This window comes from Canis lupus, chromosome 9 (assembly GCF_048164855.1).
Source record: "Canis lupus baileyi chromosome 9, mCanLup2.hap1, whole genome shotgun sequence".
Classification (NCBI taxonomy): Eukaryota; Metazoa; Chordata; class Mammalia; order Carnivora; family Canidae; genus Canis; species Canis lupus.
The window spans coordinates 48,869,077-48,892,159 of NC_132846.1; the positions used below are offsets into that span (position 1 = coordinate 48,869,077).

General features: G+C 38.5%; 1 protein-coding gene across 4 annotated transcripts in view; it reads left to right on the forward strand.

The window, feature by feature from the left end:
* LIN52 (lin-52 DREAM MuvB core complex component) overlaps positions 1–22,010 on the forward strand; it is a 111,366-nt gene extending 89,356 nt beyond the window's left edge. For all 4 annotated transcript variants that reach the window (XR_012036897.1, XR_012036899.1, XM_072839314.1 and 1 more), the window contains one exon: positions 19,994–22,010. Coding sequence is in view for 2 of the 4 variants with exons in the window: in XM_072839314.1 (XP_072695415.1) it covers positions 19,994–20,049 (56 nt within the window). In the remaining 2 variants the exon portion in view is untranslated. The remainder of the gene's footprint in view (positions 1–19,993) is intronic.
* Positions 22,011–23,083: the final 1,073 nt, after the last annotated feature.

A 23,083-nucleotide genomic window follows, 5' to 3' on the forward strand; every position in this document is an offset into this window, starting at 1 on the left:
GTGAGGTACCTATTTGTTACGAGGATTTTAAATGATGATAACCATGTTAAGTGCTTTGAATAGTATCCAGCATATAATCACCACTCAAAAATGTTAGCAGTTATAGGTCTTAGTCATTTAATAGCACAAACTGTTCACTGGGTGTACTATAAATTTTGAACAATGTGTAATAAACACATTAACATTACAGTGATGCCAGTCAGATGAAAGTTAGGCCTGAGCAGGTTATGTGATGTGTGAAGCAGGATACAACTTGTTCTAAGTTAGAGATCAGAAGCATAATGTCAAGTTAACACCAAGGGGGACGCCTGGGTGGCTGGCTCAGCAGTTGAGCATCTACCTTTGACTCAGGGCATGATCCCAGGGCATGATCCCAGGGTCCGGGATCGAGTCCCACATCGGGCTCCTGCAGAGAGCCTGCTTTTCCCTCTGCCTATGTTTCTGCCTCTCTCTCTCTCTCTCTGTCTGTCTGTCTCTTTCTCTCTCATGAATAAATAAATAAAATCCTTTAAAAAAAAAAAGTTAACACCAAGGAAAGATGGCACTTATTAAAACAAATGAGAACTTTGCCTCACAGATATATTAAGTATGTAAGAATGTGTCGGACCAGAAAATCATTCTACTCAAATAGCCACATGGGACCAAAGGACAACCAAATGACTAGTGTGACAATTTTGAGGTTCATAGGAACCCAGTGAGAAATTATATTTTAGGAATGATTATGTTAACTTTTATAATGATTACCTGAATCTTTTAATCTCTTCAAAATGTGAATGTAAACAGGTGAATGTTACTAATCCTATATGAAGTTATGTTCAGTAAACACATATTTAATGAACCAATTTTTAAAAAGAAACTATCATGGGCACCTTGCTGGCTCAGTCAGTTAAGTGTCTGCCTTCTGCTCAGGTCATGATCCCAGAGTCCCAGGATCTAGCCCCACATCAAGCTCCCCACTCAGCTGGAGTCTGTTTCTGCCTCTGACTCTTGCCCTTCTCATGCTCGCTCGCTCGCTCTCTCTTAAATAACTAAATCTTTAAAAATTGAAATTAAAAATAATAAGAAACTATCAGCATTATTATTCTTAGTATCTTCAGAGCATAACACTACAATGACCCAGAATGTCTACAATTAAATGCTTTTGTGCAAATGAAGTTACCTACATTGCCCATGATCTGAATGAGGATTGCTAATTCGGTTATTACATTTAACCAATTATTTACATGTACTGAGGATTTCTTAGTTTTCATAGCAACCTTAATCTTTCATTTCATGGATTTTGATATGTTTAAATATATAGCTTTGTTAAATGTTTTTGCATTTAATGTATTTGCATTAATCTAATCTACTTATATTAAATCTAATTGCATTCTGACTTCCTGGGATGAATATTTAGTCATTAAACAAAAGGAACATTTTTCAAATAATTATTCATAGTGTCTAAGTAATCTAAGTACTGTAGTTATTTTAATTCAAAGTATAGTTTCTTTGCTTTCTAAAAATACATCATAAATACAAATTCTGATGTTATCTCAATTTATACAATTGAATTTGTGAAGTATATTTTCTCTTGAAGTATATGACAATAATGTTCCAATGTCCAGATCTTTTATCAAAAGATTAATTGGTTAGATTTTCAGTCACTTCTTTAGTAAGAACAAAGCGAGAAGGAAAGGGCTATTTTCCTTTGTGCTGTAGAATGGAGGTAAGAACTGGATGCTTGTGTCTTTAGTAGAGAAACTCAGGTTCTCTTGCCTTGGATATTCTCTGTATGGGGTCTTTTTATGAAGGATTTTACTTGAGCCCAAGGAGCTTTTTTATACTTGTACATTTAATTCTGGCACAGCTTTACACAACACCATTTTTATGGAAGTGGATTTATTGAGATATGTTCCATATATCATCAAATTTACCTGTTTAAAGTATACAAGTCAATGAGTTTTTAGTATATTCACAGGAATGTGCAACCATCATGCCAATCTTATTTTGGAATATGTTCGTCACCCGGAAAAGAAACCCTATACCCATTAGCAGTCTCTCCCATCCCATTGGCTCCATTCCTCGCCAGCTGGCCTGAAGTAATCACTAACCTAAGGGTTTCATTCCTTTTTATTCCCAAATGATATTCCATTATATGGATATACTACATTATTCACCAGTTGATAAACATTTGGTTATTTTCAAATCTTGGCTATTATGATAATGCTATGAATACTCGTGTTCAAGTTTTTGTGTCATCACCATTTTAACCTTTATTTGGATGTGGGAATGTGTTTGTATATTATATCTTAAGATTTGCATTAGAATTCCCTGGATATAATTTTAACTTAGTGTAACATATATCACCCAATGATCTAAATATATTTTGCTAAATTAGTAGGTGACTCAACCATTTAGTAGTCTCTCCTTTGTTTTTTGGAGTCACTTAAAAACTGACTGAGCAAAAAAAAAATTAAAAAAAAAAACTGAGCAAAATGCCGTTTGCTTTCTTCACTCTCTGTGTTGGATCCCATTTCAAAGGACTCTGGAGATTGGATTGATTCATATCCTGAGCTAGGTTGGAGAAGAATGGCTTGTGGTGAATTCATTTACAGTTGGTTGGCTATTTAGGGGCATGAAAAGCTGAATGACAACATTAGGTCATATCTTCTGTCTTGTTGTTTTTAATCTTATATATTCTTGTTTCGTTTTTGCTTAGAGTGAATCTCTGAAAGAATCTATAGACTTGGAATGCTGAAAAGCTTCTGGCATATAGAATTTAATTTCTGGGTTGATATTAACCTCAAAGACACATCATTGATTGTACAAATGAAGTGAATATACCCAGTAACTCAAGCTGAACTTGGCAGTCATTAAGAAAGTAGTTCAGAGAATGTGATTAATAGTAAGAATATTGAAGTGTGGGCTCAACAGTTTAGCACCGCCTTCAGCCCAGGGTGGGATCCTGGAGACCTGGGATTGAGTCCCATGTCAGGCTCCCTGCATGGAGCCTGCTTCTCCCTCTGCCTGTGTCTCTGCCTCTCTCTCTCTCTCTCTCTCTCTCTGTGTGTGTGTGTGTGTGTGTCTCTCATGCATAAATAAATAAAATCTTTAAAAAAAGAGAGAGAATATTGAAGTGTATTATTCACATTGTCTTCTGGCCTTTGACTCAATTCTGGATCTGGGGGGCTTATTTATTAGAAATAGGACCCCATAATCAAATCAGAGCTAGATTACTGGCATCTTAATAAGTAGTCTTTATTAAAATAAACTTTTAGCAAGTTAGGAGAACTAGCTTTTAAGTCTCTCTACCTTCTGAAAACGTGAGGTTCAGTCAGATATGTTTGGTTACAAAGTGCTAGTTTATTGAAATCAACATAAGTATAGAGGAAAAAACTGATTTAAGATTTGGCTGTTTCATGGAATTAGATCAGGTTGATCTTACAGGCCCAAGGATTTTTAGTTCATTAAGATAGCATTATCCAGTCTGGACTTTATAAAGCATCTATTTTTTTAAAGATTTTATTTATTTATTTATTTATTTATTTATTTATTTATTTGAGAGAGAGAGAGCACAAGCAGGGGGAGAGGCAGAGGGAGAGACAAAGGGAGAAGCAGACTGCTGAGCAGGGAGCCTGATGGGGGCTCAGTCCCCAGCCCCTGGGATCGTGACCTGAGAGCTAAAGGCAGACTTAACCAACTGAGCCACCCAGGTGCCCCATCATCTATTTCTTTCAAATAAAAAAGAAAAATAGTTAAGTGAAGCTTTTTATATAAAAGCTGGTGGATGGTAGATGGAAGATGGTAGATGTCTTCATTTTCTGCAAATCTTGTGAAAACTTCAATCTTGGGAGGAAACTGGACTTAGGAGCAGATCACTTGATTTAATTGAGTTTTGGTTGTTGACTGTCACAGTTTCTTGCTTAACAGGATATGGTGAAGAATAGTTACAATTGCCTTAGTTTCTGCCAAATTTTGGATAGGCCAAATTCACTATTTGGTTTAATTTCGTAGAGCCATGTCTTATACGACTTTGGTAGCTACAAGAAATGCCAAACAGTGCTGGGAATTAAGCAGATATTTAGGGTTTGTTTTAAAGATCTATTTCATAACATTCAGTTGCATTTTACACCAGTGGCCTAGTGGAAAGCTTTTAAAAAGGATCTGTCCTTAGCTTGTCTAGGTGTTCCGAGATAGTACATTCCTAAAGGCTCAGTTCAAACATCACTCCTTTTTCTAAAGCTTTTTCTTGCCCATCCAAACGAAACCTTGTGCAGAATTAAGTATGCCCATGTCTGTCCTCTTTCATGACATTGTTTGATAGTCCTTTATTTAACAGTCTTCAGTCAAGATTCTCAAGGTTAAAGATTGTATAGGAACCTTAACACTAAGCACAATCATGACAACAGAGATGGAACTAAAGTTTTAGTAAAAAATTCTAATCCCATAGAGGTGCATGGCTGGCTCAGTAGAGCATGCAACTGTTGATCTTGGGGCCATGAGTTCGAGCCCCATGTTGGATGTGGAGTCTACTTAAAAACAAAATTCTAATCCTTTGGCTGAATGTTTTAATTTCTCCCTTTGTTGCTTATATTTTCTAAAAGATAATACTTTCTAACTTCTAACTTTTTTTAACTTTTAACTTCAGATCATAATTTTGATATAATAAAACCTTTCTTTTATAGTAATGAATTAGAATTGCAGAAAACTGGAGACAAAATCAGAAAGCCTAGGTAATGTAGATTCATGGTTCTCATACTTTAGCATCCATCAGAATCACCTGTGACAGGCTTGTTAAAACATGGATTCTTGGGCCCAACCTCTAGAATTTCTGATTCAGTAGATCTGAATTAAAAATCAAACTATTGGGTAGAACAAGTAATATGTTTTACATTGTATAAATCATCTATGAAGTAAAAGGATGTTCAAAGTGAAGTAGGATTGGTGAGGTCATCATTTATATACACAGTTGTTGATGGTATGAGGGCAAACTAGTTAAAATTTTGCTGAACTCGTAAAAGTTTAGATTAAGCTATTCCTTTTTGTAACTTGTTACCTGTTGGACTGACCTACAGCTTTAAGTTAGTCTTGCTCCTGACTTCTGAAGGTTGTTCTGAGAAGATTCAATAAATGAGTAACCAAAGACTCATTCTCTCCACCTCCCAGAGAATTTCATAGAAGCAGAATGTTGAGCAAGAGAGTTTCTCTCATAGCTATTTACGAATAAATTGAAAACTGTGCTCTTAAATTAGTTGGTATGATTTCTTAAATAATTAAGAGAGAGAAAGGTTGGAGGGCAGCTGCTCCTTATTATTAGGCTTAGCCTGAGTTAGATTTGGTAGACTTTAAAAAATAAATAATCTGCTTTTGTTTGGTCATGTGTAATTTGTTCCTCATCCAAAAAGTTTAATGATGGAGATAAACATTCATTACACTGAACAAAATAAAAATAACTCCTTAATAACATCTAATAGTCCATGGCAAATTTGGCTCAAACTTTTGTCTTTTAAAGATTTTATTTATTTATTTATGAGAGAGCAAAGGGGCGGAGCAGAGAATCTACCTGTGCCCCTCTCCCAACGCATATGCAAGTGTGCACTCTCTCTCTCTCTCTCAATAAAATAAATAAATAAATCTTTAAAAGCAAATAGAATTAGTTTGTACGAATCAGGGTCTCAACTGGATCTCACACATTGTATTTGGTTGATATGAATCCTCAGTTTCTTAATCTTCTATAACCACACTCCCTACTTCCTCCAAGGTTTTTCCCTCGTGCTTTGTAATTGTTGAAGAACTGGGTTGTTTGTCTTGTAGGATTTCACACATTTTATTTCCCTCTATTTTCTGGGGTTTTCTTCTTTCTTTTTTCAATCTTTACCCCACATTTTAAATTTTGATGATTTTACCCTGGTAATAGTGTTCCACATATTCTTCTTTTCCCCCATATTTCCTGGAATCTGTTAAAGTTAAACAATCAATTGAGTTTGGATTCAGTCTTTTTCAGTCTCCTAAGTGGTACTATGTGCTTGCTACTATAGCTTTATATCAGGAAACACATGACCTCCCATTTGTTCTAGTTTCAGTGAAGATCAGTGGATTTAGGTGGTATCAATCTGATCCTTTTTACAATAATGATGATGATGATGATTCTGATACATCACCAACTATTTGGTTTCCCTAAAATACAGTCCAAATAGGAATGGCAGGGAAAGGGTGCCCGGGTAGCTCAGTCGGTTAAGCATCTGTAAGCATCTGCCTTGGGCTCAGGTTATGATCTCCAGGTCCTGGTATTGAGCCCTGTGTCTTTAAAAAAAAAAAAAAGAAAGAAAGAAATGGCAAGGAAAATGCTAGATTATCTTTCCCCTCTTAACTTACAATTTTCAGAACATGAAATAAATTGAAGTATCTGAAGGCTTTTAAAAATTATTGTGGGTGTTTATATTTGATGTGTTTCAATCTACTACGTTATTCTTTTTGACACTCAAAACTGTCACACCTTTGGTGAGTGGATGCCCCTTCAAGCTGCCTTCTGTGTCATTTGACATGCCCCTTGTGATTTTTGGTAATATTCTTGCTTTTAGCATGTTAACTTAGGCTCTGGCTCATGTACTTCCTCAGACTTGGAATCTCATTCATTTGTCTAAAGAATCCTTGTCCCTTTTAGTAGAAATCTAAATACTACTAGTATTCATTGTTACTGGGCTGTCATTCTTATTCTAGGCCTTTCCTATAGATACAGTTGGTAAAAATGTTTTTGGTTTGGTTTGGTTTTTGAAAAGAGAAAAGGAAATGGTTTTTGAAAAGAAAAAGGGAAATTATGTTCCTAGCAATATGCCCAGTTCAAATTAAAGATGTTAAAGGTTTTTATTTAATGTGTTTGATTTTTAATGATATCTTTCTCTTAATGCTGAAAAGCTTGTTTCCTAAAAATTAACATAATTATTTTCTTTAGCCCACAGTAAAACTAGCATCAAAATAATTAACTACTTGTAACAAGACTGCTGGGTGCAGGTTAAGATTTCTCTGCTTCTTTTATATCCTTATGGTATATCCTTGGGATGTATATCAGAATGCCTTTTAAAATTAGTTAATTATGCTGGAATTAAAATAAAATTTAAAAAATAATAGAATAATTTAAACTTCTGTATTGTGTGGTTATGCAAACTTTATAGATTCAGATTATTTTTAGTTTATTTCAGTTTTTAGATTGCTTTTTTCTAATTAATGAATTTTGTTTCCAATATATAGAATATTTATATGATGTCCTGAAGAAAAATCTATGAGGGGAACCTGGGGTCTAGCTTATGATTTTGGTCTAGGTCATGACCTTAAGACCATGAAATTGAGCCCCATGTTGTGCTCCATGCTAGATGTGGAGCCTGTTTAAGATTATCTCTCTGCCCCTCCCCCCTCTGAAAAAGAAAAGAAAAAATATAAAATAAGGTACAAAGTATCTACCTTCCATCTCTATCTCTTCCCCCTCTCATTTCTAGCCCCAAGGTAACTATCTTTATTAATAGAAACTAATAACAAAAGTAGTAGAAACTAATAGCAAACCTGATCCTTTCATAGTTTGTTTCGAAAATAGAAATAAATACGCATGTGTATTTTCCCATTTTCTAATTTCCTGCATAAGGTGATACGCTATATACAGTCTCTGTACCTTACTTTTTTTCCACTTAACAATACATCCTGAATATCTCTCCATTACAATATATAGGTATCTTTATTCCTTTTTATAGCTAAACAGTACTCTGTCAAAAGGAGTCCCCTTCATAAGATACACATTTGGGTTATTTCCAGTCTTCAGGTATTACAAATAGTACTGAAATGAATGGACATGTGAATACTCTAATATTTCTGCTGGTATATCTTTAGCATTGCTTCCTGGAAGTGAAATTGCTGAGTCAAGGGTAAAATGCTTATGTAGTTTTACTAGAACAAAAATTTCTTTTTTTTTTTTTAAAGATTTTATTTATTTATTCATGCGAGGCACAGAGAGAAAGAGAGGCACAGAGACACAGGCAGAGGGAGAAGCAGGCTCCCTTCAGGAAGCCCGATGTGGGACTCCATCCCAACACCAGGATCAAGCCCTGAGGCAAAAACAGATGTTCGACTGCCGAGCCACCCAGGTGTCCCTAGAACAAAAATTTCTTGTACAGTGTTTAAGAATTGAAAAGGAAACAGAGTTCTTTTTCCCGCATGTATGAATAATTTTTTTAAAGATTTTATTTATTTATTTATTCATGAGAGACACAGAGAGAGAGAGAGGCAGAGACACAGGCAAAGGGAGAAGCAGGCCCCATGCAGGGAGCCCAGTGTGGGACTCAATCCGGGGACTCCGGGATCATGCCTTGAGCCGAAGGCAGATGTTCAACCACTTAGCCACCCAGGCATCCGTGAATAAATTATTTCAATAGATATGTAGTTGGCCACCTATTGTGTGCCTGGCATTGTTCTTTTTTTTTTCTTTAAAGATTTTATTTATTTGTTTGTTTGTTTGTTTGTTTATTTCAGGGTGGGGGGAGCACGAGCAGGAAAGAGGGACAGATTGTGCTGAGCAGGGAACCCAACTCGGGCCTCGATCCTGAGCTGAAGGCAGATGCTTAACCTTCTGAGTCACCCAGGTGCCTGCCTGAGCTGAAGGCAGATGCTTAACCTTCTGAGTCACCCAGGTGCCTGCCTGGCATTGTTCTAATTGATGGCGGTTCAGCAGAAAGTTCTGCAGAACTTCAGGGAGCATAAAGTTAAAGTTAATTGCAGATTTTGGTGAGTACTATGGAGGACATAAATGGGTTGATATGAAAGAATAAACTAAAAAAAAAAGAAGAAGAAGAAACTAAAAGGACTCACTTTAGGGACACCTGGGTGGCTCAGCAGTTTAGTGCCACCTTCAGCCCAGGGCCTGATCCTGGAGACCCAGGATCGAGTCCCATGTCGGGCTTTCCGCAGGAAGCCTGCTTCTTCCTCTCTCTGTGTCTCTCATGAATAAATAAATAAATCGGACTCACTTTGGATAGGGTAGTCAGGGAAGGCCTCTCTGAAAAGGTGACATTTGAGCTGAGACATGAAGGATAAAAATGATTAATGCCGCCATTTATTGACTTCCCTACTATATGCCAGGCAGTATAAAGGATTTTCATACATTATTTTATTCCATAGACTCTGCAAAGTCTACTTTATAATTCCTCTTTTACAGATAAGAAAACTGATGCTCAGAAAAGTAAATTACTTGTTCAAGATCTTGAAACATAGAAATAGGAGGTGGGATTTGGATCAAATCTAGGCCTAATTCCAAAGCTAGAGAAAACAAACCCTTTTCCTGCATTGCATTACCTCTTAGCCAGAAAGTGGTGAATACTAGTTAATGTAGTAAATGGTTTAATTGATTTATTACTGAATTATTATAATTTCAGAATACATATGCTCATTTCATTTGGGAATATTTGTTATATAAGAAAATAGACCTTCTTGTCCAAGCTAAATAAAATTATTTCAACATCTGTTTTTATTGTTTTTGATTTATTGATGCTCCTATGTTTAAAATACTGTAGCAAAAATGTCTCCCAGATATTTTTAACCTGTTAAAATGATGCACCTTCTGAGTATCCTTTTTATTTATGTCACAAATATTTGTTAAAAATTATTTAAAAGGTACTTCAAAGTATCTGTTTAAATTAATGTTAGTAAGTGAAATAACCAAATTGTTCAAGGTTCAATAAATAATCATAAAATTAATCTTAGGGGGGAGTTTTTTTCTTGTATCAGCACTTACTGAGCACTTAAATGTGTTATCTTAAGTATTACAACAACCCAGGTTAGTAGTGATCCCCATGCTATAGATGGAAGGAACTGAGGCACAGAGAGGCTACATAATTTACTTGGGATCACCTTCCAATAAGTGACAGGATTTATACCTAAAGACCAAATCCCACACTGTCATTGGTTGTATATTGTAAGTATTAAAAAGGCCATCTCAGGGATATCTGGGTGGCTAAGCGGTTGAGTGTCTGCCTTTGGCTCAGGGCACCATCCTGGGTCCAGGGATCAACTACCGCATTGGGCTCCCTGCAAGGAGCCTGCTTCTCCCTCTATGTCTCTGCCTCTCTCTTGTGTGTCTCTCATGAATAAATAAATAAAATCTTTAAAAAAAAAAAAGCCACCTCAATAAAGTAGGAAACTATTATTATATTCTTATTTGCCAGTGAGTTAAGTCCATACTATTGTCCACTGAACCATGCATTTTCTTTGGTGTCTTAAACTAGAACTAGTTTAGCAATTAAAACCTAAGACTCTAATTTTATAACAAAGCCACCTCTAACAATAATAAAATAAAATGGTATTATTTCCTGGCTTAAAGAAAAATTCTCCAATAACTATAGGAATGCTGGGGCATGAAGACAGCATCTTAAATCTCTATGCAAGTCATACACAAAGTGTTATTGCAATGAAAAAATAGTGGCGTGAATAATACCTGCTCACAGCCCGAGACACTTGATGTATCTTGGGCCTCAGTGTTTGTTGGATTTTGTAATTTCATGAGCAAGATTTGTATTTTTTTAAAGTTCTATATTTCTATGTGTTCCACTCGATGTCAAATCTGTATTCTTAGGTTGTAGGGTTCCATTAAAAAAAATAAATAATCTCAACCCCTCCTCCCTCCACTCCCCCTCCCCACCACACACTCATTTTGTATAATATGGTAATGATATCACCGTTGCAGTAATTACGGGTCATCTTCATTTCTTTCATCTCTGCCTGTTCTGATGGCTTCATTCCTTTGACGGAAAAGATTTGGCTCTGGGTGCTATGATTATTTTGTTAAGCGTTATTCGAATAGACAGGAGTGAGAGAAATTAATCAATCCAAATGCAATTAGCATCATGTTTAACCCAGTGATGGACGTCTCAAGGTGAAACAGCTAGGGGAGTTTCAGACATTATTATTCAATCCAATGGTTCTTATCTAAATTATAATCAAGAGAGGTTTTTATTGGCTTCTCAGTGTGAAGATGTAACTCTTTCCCTGCCCTGGGGGTCAAGAAGACTGGGCCTTCCTCCTTTGTAGACTTCAGTTACTGCCAGCACCTTGTAGTGGGGATGTTCCAAGCAGGAAAGTTGTCTTAATGGTCAAGTCATTTGAAATTTATCTATACGGTGATCTTGGTCTGATTTTCCTGAGAATGGAAGATAGTCTATGGATAAATTACTCTAACTTGAGGCAAAATATTTTGTGTACTGATCAAGTCAGTTTGACTAGTTTTCTTTTATCTTAACCTTACACAATAAATTTATTTCTCTACTTACTTTATGGATGGGGAAATTCAGACTGTATGAAGCTACTGGCCTTTGGTTATAAGTGTTTCATCATCACAATGCACTACTACTAACACCCTGAAGCATGAATGTTGTAGAAATTTCTAAGTGTTTAAAGTTCTCACCCCAAGAGTATTTAATCCATTGCTTTGATCTCATTGCCTTTCATTCAGTTGAGTTTACCCGTGAAAGGGAACCAAGCAAAACTATGAAGTAGGCCTCTGAAGCCCTCTGAAAAGGAAACAAAATACAAATAAGAACTTGTTAACTCTTATTCCTGAACACAAATCTTTGAGGGTTGTTTTTTTTTTTTTTTTTTTAGTAGAGAGAAGGATGATAAAGACTGAACATTTGAAATCTAGTCGTGTTTTGCTCTTAAAAGAAGGCAGGGCAAGGAGAGTTGATGGAGAAACACAAGCTTTCACTTGAATACAACATTTTTCAAATGCCTGACAATTAAGATTCTTCTGCTTTTGCCTTCAATCTTCAGGCATCATGGCTGACACTTCCCATATTTTATGTTCTTGCTTGATGTTTTATATTCTGAGAATAAATCTGTTGGCTGGATATTTCTGTCCTTTTTTTTCTTTTTTGTCATGAAAAGCCATTAAAATTATTTTCCATATTGGAACTGTCCAAGTTTGTTTACCTGTACATTGAGTCTTGGCTTTTCTTTTTTATATTAAGTCTCAGATAAAACATTCTCTAGAAATAGGCCTTACTGCGAGTTGCGGGGTAAACTGTTTTATATAAAATTATCTTTCTCTGAATTCACTGGAGGGAACACTGTTCTTAGCCACCCCCACCCTTGTTGAAGAAAAAGTCCTGTTAGAAAGACAAGACATCCAATAAAGAATCTGGAAAGCATGTGCCAAAAAAGGCTTTTCTGAGAGTTCTCAAGATGAAGATTTTCATAGTCAGTGATGGTTTGGTCACAGATGTAGCATCCAAACTGTTCTTTTCTCAAATATATATTTCAGTCACCTTTTTGAAATGCTTATGCCCAAAAAACTTTAGGCAAAAGCCTCAAAGCTGTACTGCTTACTTTCAAATGCTACCTCTATAAATTTTAGAGAAAAGTGAAATTTGTACTAAAGACTCTTACTTGTGAACTCTCTCATGAGTTGACTAAGAATGGTCAGGAGACCTTATTACAATTATATCACTTTCTGAGGGCCACCAAGTGTCTCAGTGGGGCCCCGAGAGACCCCCTTCTCATCCATGACACCGTACTCAGGTCATAGCACCTTCTGTTCTTGACAGTGGCACCAGCGCCAGCTGCTCTTGTGTTAGAGGCATTAAAAAGTGCTTTCTTAGTTTTTGAATTATCGATCACTTACTGGTACGTTTTGTGGGGAGATCTGAACTGGAGCGTGGGGAAGAATCGGTCTGGCAGGCTGCCTGGAACTGCTCTGCTGTACACCAACTCTATGCCAGAGCAACAACAACAAAAAAAATTTTCCGCGTTCCTGTGAGAGAAATCAGAATTATAAATCATGTTGGCTGGGATGCCTGGGTGGCTCAGCGGTCGAGCATCTGCCTTCAGCCCAGGGCATGATCCTGGAGACCCGGGATCAAGTCCCACATTGGGTTCCCTGTGTGGAGCCTGCTTCTCCCTCTGCCTGTGTCTCTGCCTCTCTATGTGTATGTGTCTCTAATGAATTAATAAATAAAATATTTTTTTAATTAATTAAAAAAATAAATCACATTGGCTTCCTTTTGTTCTCCTCTAATCCACCAAAATAACCTGTGAACCACTAGCTCCATTTCAAAGGCCACTTCTAATTTATTTGAATCTTCCCTAATATCTTTTTTTTTTTTTTAATTTTTTATTTATTTATGATAGTCACAGAGAGAGAGAGAGAGAGGCAGAGACACAGGCAGAGGGAGAAGCAGGCTCCATGCACCGGGAGCCTGATGTGGGATTCGGTCCCGGGTCTCCAGGATCGCGCCCTGGGCCAAAGGCAGGCGCCAAACCGCTGCGCCACCCAGGGATCCCTGAATCTTCCCTAATATCTAATACATAGTAGTTACTTCATGTGACTAACTTAACTATCCATCCTCCCTCCCCCTTCAGGCTTTTCTCTTGCTCAGCACACAGTGATGACTAGGAGATCCCTCTTGTCATAGTTATCAGAATGCATTTAAGGTTTCAAGGACCAGAAAAGTAATTTTTAAAAGAGTCAAAACTATAATTATAACAAATGGCATCATTTCTACGAAACTATCTTTCTATGAAGCTAACTAAATAAATAGTTTCTTAGCATACTGAACCCCATTAAACTAAACTAAGATTTTATGTGTTCCTCTTTGCTAGAAGCTTCTGGTATCGTTGAGGAAGGTAGCTGGCTGTCTCTAACTAATACCCAACATTATTCTAGCAAGTTTGATCCTCCAGATTATACACGTTACACAGATGCAAGCCATTCGTGTTTCCTTTTGTTTTGCATTTGAGATCTTTTTTTTTTTTTTTTGAGATCTTTTTAAAAATAAATAGTTTGATCTCCTTTGGCCACTCCCCAGACTTCTGTATGCTGTTCCAGTGCAGACCTGGTACCTCTTTTGTGAAGTGGCAGCTGAGGAGCTCCAGTTCTCACCTTGGTCAGCGAAAAACCCGAGGAAGGAAGAAGTCAAGACTAAGAGCAATAGTCATATTAACTTGAAGGTGGCAGGGCAGGATAGGTCTGTGGTGCAACTTAAGAGGCATACACTACTCAGTCAACCACTGAAGGCCTATTGTGCACAACAGTGTTTATCAGTGAGGCAGTTCAGATACCAATTCACAAAAGAGATACACCTGCACAAATGGAAATAGAGTTTGAAGATACAGTTTACGTGTTCCAGCAGCAGACAGGAAATGTCTAATACAAAGAGAACCTGCTGTCTACTCCAAAACTCAGTTCCTACAGAGCACAGACACATTCTCCAAAAACTGCCATTTCGTTCCACCACACCCTGACCACTGCAGTATGGATTTCTCTCTTCTTTGATTTTCACCTTCCTCATTCCTTCATTATACATAAAGTAACTGGTGTATGTACACAAGCATATGGCCTTTTTAAAAAACTAAATGACCAGTGGTATGTTCTGGTATCTGGTATCAAATGGATATGGCATGGTATAAAATATTGGTTCAGGGAAAATATCCCTTTCCTCCATTAGTGGCATGCTCATTCAGCTTTTGTCTTGTATTCCAGTAAATTATTTTGTTCTCACAGTTTAATATAAAAAAAACAAGAAAAAAAATTCTTGCATACCTTGTTCATTTGGAAAATTTTAATGTTTTTCATTTATCATTGTAAAACCAAGGACAATTGTATAACTTCTTTGTACATAGCTGTTACACATAGGGCATTTTGTCTTTAAGTAGAGAGAAATTGCTCTAAAGAAATGAATCCAAGGTAGTTTTCCCATCAAGTGTCTCTTTGCTTAAATAAACTTCTTGTTTGAGATGAAGGAAAGAGAATGATGGTAATATAGTAGCTAATGTTTGCTAAATGCGTATGTGACCTTTATATTAATTACACCTTGAGCAAATGAGGAAACCAAGGGAAGCCTGGCAGGCTCATTCGGTTAGAGCATGCAACTCCTGATCTCAGGGTCATGAGCTTGAGCCCCATGTTGGACATAGACCTTATTTAAAAAAATAATAATAATAATAAAATAAAAGTGAATTTTATTTATTTATTTTTATTTATTTATTTATTTTTTTTAAGAAACCAGAGCTCAGAAAGATGTCTTGGGTGGCTCGCCTGTAGTGGTCCAGGGTCAGTGTAGGAGCTGGGGTCCAGCTCTAAGCCTGTCTGATGTTAAGAGCCCCACTCTTTTCAAAGGGTTATGCTGTTTCCTTTGTTTCCTGCCAGTCATATTAGAGTCTCCTAAAGACAGCCTGTTGTAACTTTTCCCCATCTTGCTAATGTTTTTAATTATGTTGAGGCACAGAAATATTTAAAGTAGTTTGCACTGGAATTGAAAACCAAACATTATGAGTTTCTCCCGTTTCATTAAAAAGTTACTTAATCTTTACATTGTTCTCTACATTAAAGCCGAGCAGAATTTTATCAGGCAATTGCCTCAAAGTTATAATCTGGAAAATCTTTCTGTAATGAAACCCATATGTCACGGGCGAAAGGTGCAAAGCCCTGGCAGAGAGGGTTGGTCTCGTGAGAGATTCTGCACCCAATCTCGTTAACCAGGGTGCCTCTGGTAATCCCTCATCCCCTCACTGGTGAGAAATCAATCTGTACCACTGAATCTTTTTCAACCAGCCACCAAGAAAATTTACTGCAGAGGAGGCAGTTTGGGGATAGTCATTGTGGAAAGGGAACCAGAGGCAAGGCTAACTGTAGATGGAGGAATTGGAGAATCTAAAGAAAGGATTGTATTAAGCCACAGCCCCACCTTCAGAGCAAGCAGGATGGAGTCCTCCCTTCAGCCCTGACCTCTCTAAGTCTACCCAGGTATTTACAGCTGCAATGAACCTGACAGCCCTAGGGAAACTGTGAAGGGGATAAAAGAAACTGCATAAACCTGCAAGTTGATTGTAGTTTATCCATTTGCTGTCTTTAATGTATACCAGTGGTCTCCTGTCCCACGGTCTCTGTAGCACTTCACACGTTCACCCTATGACAGTTTGTATTGTGACTTCTCCGTTCATGGTCAATGCACTGCATGGAAGGGCCTGTAAATCATGACTTGAGGGATCCCTGGGTGGCACAGCGGTTTGGCGCCTGCCTTTGGCCCAGGGCGCGATCCTGGAGACCCGGGATCGAATCCCACATCGGACTCCCGGTGCATGGAGCCTGCTTCTCCCTCTGCCTGTGTCTCTGCCTCTCTCTCTCTCTCACTGTGTGCCTATCATAAATAAATTTTTTAAAAAATTATTTAAAAAATAAATAAATAAATAAATAAATAAATAAATAAATAAATAAATAAATAAATAAAATAAATCATGACTTGACATGGAGGTCCCACTTCTCTTCTGCACAGCATATACTGTGGTGGCTGATCACCAGTGGATCCGTCTGGGCATAATTATTAGAACGTGGTAGCAGTGTTGCCTTCCTGTTGAACCTCATAATCCTAGAGAATTAACTCAGAATTAGAAAAGAGTTAAGAAATTTTATTGACTCTGAGTAAAACCCTAGCAATCTTATTGTCTCTAGGATTATCTTATAGCACACAGTGGAAAAAAAGAACAGGAGGAAAAAGAGGAACTGGAAGTGTCAAGCTGGGGAGCATGTAATCTTACCATGGCCATTAATGCAAAAATTGTACCAACCTGTAAATAGGAGAAAGAAGGGATGAAGCAAGGCAGGGAGTAGAAATGTCTTCCTCTCCTCTATAAGCAAGCCAGAGATATCTCTAAAGGCCTTTCCCTGAAGAGATTTGAAACCCTTGGTGGGAGTTTTTTGAAAAACACATTTACATATAAAACCCTGCTGGAAGGGGTGTGTATGTACGTGCATGTGAGCGCATGTATGTGTGTGTGTGTGTGCATGCATGCGTGTGTATGTGTGTAAGAGGAATACAGAATAGTAGCAGAAGGCTGTCTCCCTACTCCTAATGGGATTTTGTAGCAGCATGTGCGAGTTTGTTTCAGAAGTCAAAAATGAACAGATGTTGGTATAAATTACCTCTGTGTCTGATGTCTTGCAAATTAAAAGCGCGGTTGGCATCACTAAACAATTTCACTAGGTTTAGGGGGGTGCGGCTAGCAGGCGGTGATTACTGTAGCAGGTCGGTAAGAATCTTCACACTGCAGCAAAAAGCAAGAAGGCAATGATAAAGAAATGAGGAATAAAATAAGGGGTATGTGAATTAATCAGAGATGTTAACATCTCTGATAACAAGTGAACAGGAGGGGCTTGAGCTTTGAAGCTGCCCCTGACCCACAGCAATTTCCCTGTGCACAATGAGGGGTTGGTGCTTTGGATATGATTTATAGGGCACAGCCCTCTTTTAGGGAGCAGCTATGTCACAAATTCGTATATCTCCTATATGGGACTGGCGAGTAGGAAAACTTTCTCCCCTCCCATGTAGAAGATGAGGTCTTTGAATTACTTCTACTTTTACAGTGGTTTCTTGCAGCTCTGTGTACTTAGATTAGGTTGAAGGGGGAGGAATGATTGAGTGGGGAAAGGGTTGTTAAAAAGGATTGGTTAAATTCAAGGAGAGCTTGCCACCAAGAGACTTTGGAAGATCTGTTTATTTTGCCTTTTAAATCCTTTTGATCCGTCAAACAGATTGGGTCTTTTTAAATTTTACATCTTAGAATATTGGTCAGTCTCCCATTTGGGGAAAAAACAGTAAAGAATCAGGGATGTGAAGAGCACCAGGACAGAAATAATTAGTAAGATCAGTATAGTGCTCCCAGCCCAGGATTTTGGGAGCAAGGCTCTGTTCTGCCAGTAGAGTTTTGTATTACCCATGTCTGGTTTCCAGAGTACCGGCTTCTAGCCATGTTGCAGGATCATTTGATACCGTGTAAAACTCCTTAATAAGCTCCAGAGAGGAGGCAGGAAACCCATCCAGTAGAAATAAATGATGAGACCCACTCTGGCCAAAAGTATATGTCAATTCCCATAGGATCAGGCTGAGGGAAAAGATTCCAAGGAATGGGATTTTTTAGTTTGCTAGCCTCCTTTCCTATCACACTTGGTTCATTCATTCACTCAGGAAACACTGAGTGCAGAAGAAGCAACAGACCACTTGCCCTCCTTTGAAAGGTGGTGTGTTAATGGTACCTCTATACCCAGCATGTTCATTGCTGAACATCCAAGAGAAGAGCAGGGCAGGTGGCATTAACATGCTACTCATTTTGCAGGTAGAGAAACAGGCTCAGAGATCTTGCCCCACTCGAGGTGTCACCCAGCTGTTCAGTGCTGGAGCCCAAACCTAAACTGAGTTCACACCCTATGTTACCTGAAAGAAGTCCCTGCTGCCTCCCATGGATGAGAAAATACTTGTTTGGATTTCCTCTAGGGTAGTTAATCCTACCTCCATCTCTCCATTAATCTGGCTTTACTTCCATCAAAGGAAATTATTTTTCTTGCCAAATAAGCAAGGTAAATTTAGGGCGGAAAAAACCCACAATGCAGAGAATGAAGCATTTAAGGGCCATTAATATTGTTTGTCTCTGGGAAGGAAGGCAACAAACATGATTGCATTCCTGCTTGGAATACTTCTTTTGTCTATTATCATTCACTCAGCCAACATTTATTTAGCAGATACAAGGTCTAATGCTGTACTAGTTGCTGGAGATATAAAGAATAATGAAACCATCTCTACCTTCAGTTCTTACCCTTTAATGCAGGGAGACAAGTATATAAACAAATAATTACAAGTCTTACTGGAACTTTGTATAGGGTTTGGTGCAAATGCACCAAGGAAGGAATGGTCAGTTTAATTTGAGCCAGGATGGGGTTGGGGGCACATGAGGCAACACTTAGCACTGGGGCTTCCATTCCTAGTTAACGGGATTTCCTTTCCCTTTGTTGGAGCTCCAGAATTTGTGAGAGATTGAGGAATATATGGACTGCAGGCATCAGAAGCTTTCCCGTGGCTACAGAGTTTGTGTTGTTTTATTTCTCTGTTGTACAAATAAACCAGGAACTGTAAATGTTGGTAGGGAAAGGGTGTGGAGCCCATTCATCTAGCACTGTCTCTAGACAAGGAGGCTAGGGCAAAGATCCTTTTCATTCTTTGGGTCTCCAGCCATCTTACTCTTTGACCAGGATGGGGACATATTCTTAGGAGGCCACAGACGCAGCCTGCTGTGTGCCCACTGCACGGTTCCAGGAGACCTCTGGCCTCCAGGACTAGCCATTAGAAACTTCCAGCACTGTTAAATATATTTAAGAGATCTGAAAAGATGATTTTGTAGGGATGAGGAGGAAGGGGGTATTATAATATATACACTTTTTGAGGATTTGCTTAACAGAGCTAAAACAGCGGTCTTATGGAGTGGCCCTTGTAATTGAGAAATGTTTTACTTTCATTTTGGAGCCTCATATGTAGGAAAGTAGCTGTATAAAACCCTCTTGTAACTACAGCATTCAAAGATTGATGGTGCTGAAAGTCAGAGAAAGACACATAAACCTTGCCTGGCTATATTAAATATCTAAGGACTGACAATGCCAAGAGAGAGAAGACCAAAGCTCTATAAACCCTACTTTATTACACCATCCACAGATGAACTGCACTGAGGGAATATAAACCCTGTTATATTACAGCATCTAGAGACTACCACTGCTGAGAGATGGGGTAAATGATCTCTAATTTTGATTTGAGATTATAAATGTCCAGAGACCAACAACCCAGAGAAGACTCTAATCTTGGCTGGATTATAGTCTCCAAGAGCAAATCCCCTGACATAGTGAACATGAGTATTAGGTTACCTTCTCAAGAGAGAGAAATAGGTTTGGGGGAATTCCCTGGGGATTTTTTTTAAAGGATGGATGATAATCTTTCCCAGTTGGCCTCTGCCTTATAGCAATTGCCAACTTCAGAACAGCTTGGTCCAGTGTCAATGGTGGTTTGTTTTTCCCTCTTTTAGGAGGTTAGTGATGATTCAATCTGTTATGGTAGCAACTTGTTTTTACAATTTAAATCAATTTGCATGTTTAAATTCTGTTTTCCTGAGATCTCTTTTTTCAGATTTGGGGTTTTCACTGATCTTCCATTTTCTGTGATTCCAGCTAGAGAGATGACACGGGGGAAGTTTCTCAACATTCTGGAGAAACCCAAGAAGTAGCAGCTGCTTGTGGACAGGATGTCCTGGAGACTGGAACCATGCTCCCCTCCCAGTGCAGCTCTGACGTCGTGCAACTCTCTGCTTCCTGGTGAGAGGCCGGAGGATGCACCTCCAGGACTGACCCTCTCCCCTGCTCATGGCACTCTGCACGTCTGCAGACACTCGGTGGCAAGAGAGGAATCTGCTCCATAGATTCTCTACAGAAGGATCAGTGTAGTTATTCAGTCAGCTTTCAGACTTTGACCATCTCAGCCTTGGATGTGGGTAACAGCTGAGGGCACATCTTTCTTAAAGGTCAAAGTCCTGCTCTCTCGTTTCAGAAGGGATTCAGGAGTCCCAGGATCTTAGGGTTGATTTGATTCAGTGAAGGCAAAGTCAGTTGTGACACGTTGATTGGATGGGTTCTTTTGACTTGTACTTGATATCATAGGAAGTGTTTATGGTGCGAGGAGACCAGAAACCAATTAGATTCTGAAACAGACCAGGCAGCCTGACCTGTGAACTCTCCAATATATATATATTGGGTTCCAAGAATCCCCAGCTGGAGAAGCTAGAATCTTCTTGAAATGTACACCTCCTTTAAAAATTCTGTACCTCTCACAATAGTCCCATTCCCCAGTGCCTTTTGTTCCCCACCATCAGTTTTAATTCCAGGATAGGGGATCCCTATGTAGCAGGTCCCTCCTGGGATAAGCTAATGAGAGGCCCTTGCAAGGTTGCATTGGGTTCTAGACCTCAAGACCAAGTTAAAGATGAAAGGACTTTTGAGTTCCAGCTAATCTGTTACAGACTCACACAAGAAAGTCAGTATGGCCTTAAAGGTAGGAGAAAGGGATTGTTTGCAGGAGTTCCCATTTGATTAAAAAACTGGAAACTCTAATTGACCTGAAAAGAATGTGCTGTATTTTACCCCTCCCCGCCCATGTCCCCTCTCATAGCACACAGCAGATAATTCACCAATGTCACAGAAGTACACACACACATGAAAGGAAAGAATTTTCTGACTTAAATACAGTTCTTATGGAGCTCTTTGCCAGTTATCTGTGTTAAAACCTGAAAACCTAACCCATGCATAAAATTGATTATACATGTTCTCCGTATTTTGTCTCATAAGCCAGCCCCCAGCCTCTGATGTTTTGAGAAATACATGAGGCTTCCTAGCCTTCATGCAACGAACCTCCATGTGGCAGTTGTCTGTGTTTAGACACAAGGAAAGTTGTCCTGAGTGTCTGTGCTAGGGTGCAGCATTATTCAGTCTAATAGCTGGTCTATTAACCATTTCTGACATTTGTGCCTTGTTTCCCATGCTAGAATTAACATTGGGTTTTTCTCATTTTTGCTATCCATGCGATTCTATGTATTGATAAGGGGAAAAGTTGAAAGTGAGTCACGAAGAATGGGTATGAGAAAGAAACCATTCTACCTGGATGTGTTATAGAAATTTAGGCTGGAGAGGCATAGATTTTAAGTTAAGCTTATTATTGACATTCCTTTTTCTCTAAATACGGTTGAAGTGGGAGAGAGAGAGAGTAGGAAGGGAGGAAAGGGCAATAAATAGTGCCATAACGTCGGATTCTTCCTTTTGCTCTGTTTTTGAGAGTTGATGACTTCAGGCACTTTTAGGTGTGTGGGGAAATTGAGAAATACATGGAGAATATGAGGATACCTCCCCAAAACCAACTCAGGTGTGTAACCCAAGGCTATGTAGTTGGTTTTCTGGTCTGCTTTGGCCTTTCTTTTATTGTCATCTTACTCACCAGCACTTAATATAAGTAGATGTTTTAGAATTGTGATATTTATTGGTTTTGTATTTGTCATCCTTAGAAATGTTAATGATGTATTTTTATATTGATAATATAAATGGATGTATAATGTGTGTGTGGACTTCAGGGTATTAGAGTACTGTGCTTTGTATATGATGGTTTCTGTGTTGTCATAATAAATATGTCCCTTTTATAGAAGAGTGAGTTTTTCTTTTTCTCAAAGGGCCAAGTTGCGTATTTAAAGCATTCATCAGAAAGTGCAACTATAATGATGAATGACCTGCTATTTTCCCTCTTAATATCATAGTGGGTGGTGTGATGCTTCATGACCATCTACTACTTGGTCTCCCAGCTTCCAGTCTATTCTCCCAGCCATCCTAGCCCATTACTGCTCAACTCCCTAAAGTATTACTTAAAAACCTTTAATACCTTCTTGTGTCCAAAAATAAAGTCTGGGTCTCTTATCCTGGCATTTAAAACTCTCTGCTTGTAATCCTAATCAACCCTCTTCTCCAATAGATGAGGTCTCTGTTCCTGTTAATCTGAACAATTCCCATTTCCTCACTTGAGTGCCTTTGCTCATGCCATTGAGTTCCTAGAAAGTGTCAGATCCCTTTTACACCTATCAAACCTACCCTTCCTACAAACCCCTGATAAATCAGCTGGAAACAATCTTTCCCCCCATATTCCTACAACATTTGTGTATACCATCCTATGACTCGTACCAACTCTGCTTTATAAAGCGATCTGAGTGCAGATCTTCTTGTCCCAATTAATTGTAAGCTCCTTGAAGTTACAGCTGTCTCCTGTACATCCAGTTAGTCGTTGGTGTCTTCTTTGAGCTGGAAGGGTCAAAACACCTGCTTGCAGACTTCCAATTAAACACTATGGATTGAAAACAGATGTTTCTCCATCACCTACTAAAATCCTTAGTGTGACTTCCTTTTCAACTCTGCTCAAGAACTAGAGGCGAGGACAGCCCGGGTTGCTCAGCGATTTAGCACCGCTTTCAGCCCAGGGCCTGATCCTGGAGACCCAAGATCGAGTCCCACATCAGGCTCCCTGCCTGGAGCCTGCTTCTCCCTTTGCCTGTGTCTCTGTGTCTCTCATGAATAAATAAAATCTTAAAAAAAAAAAAAAAAAAACTAGAGAGGAAGTATTAGTACTATCACTGTCCCCCGTTGATAGTTAACCTGCCCCAGAGCAGAGCATCATGCCCTTTTAGAGAAACGTTCCATGTGAAGAAAGCAGATTGCTTGGCATCATTGGCT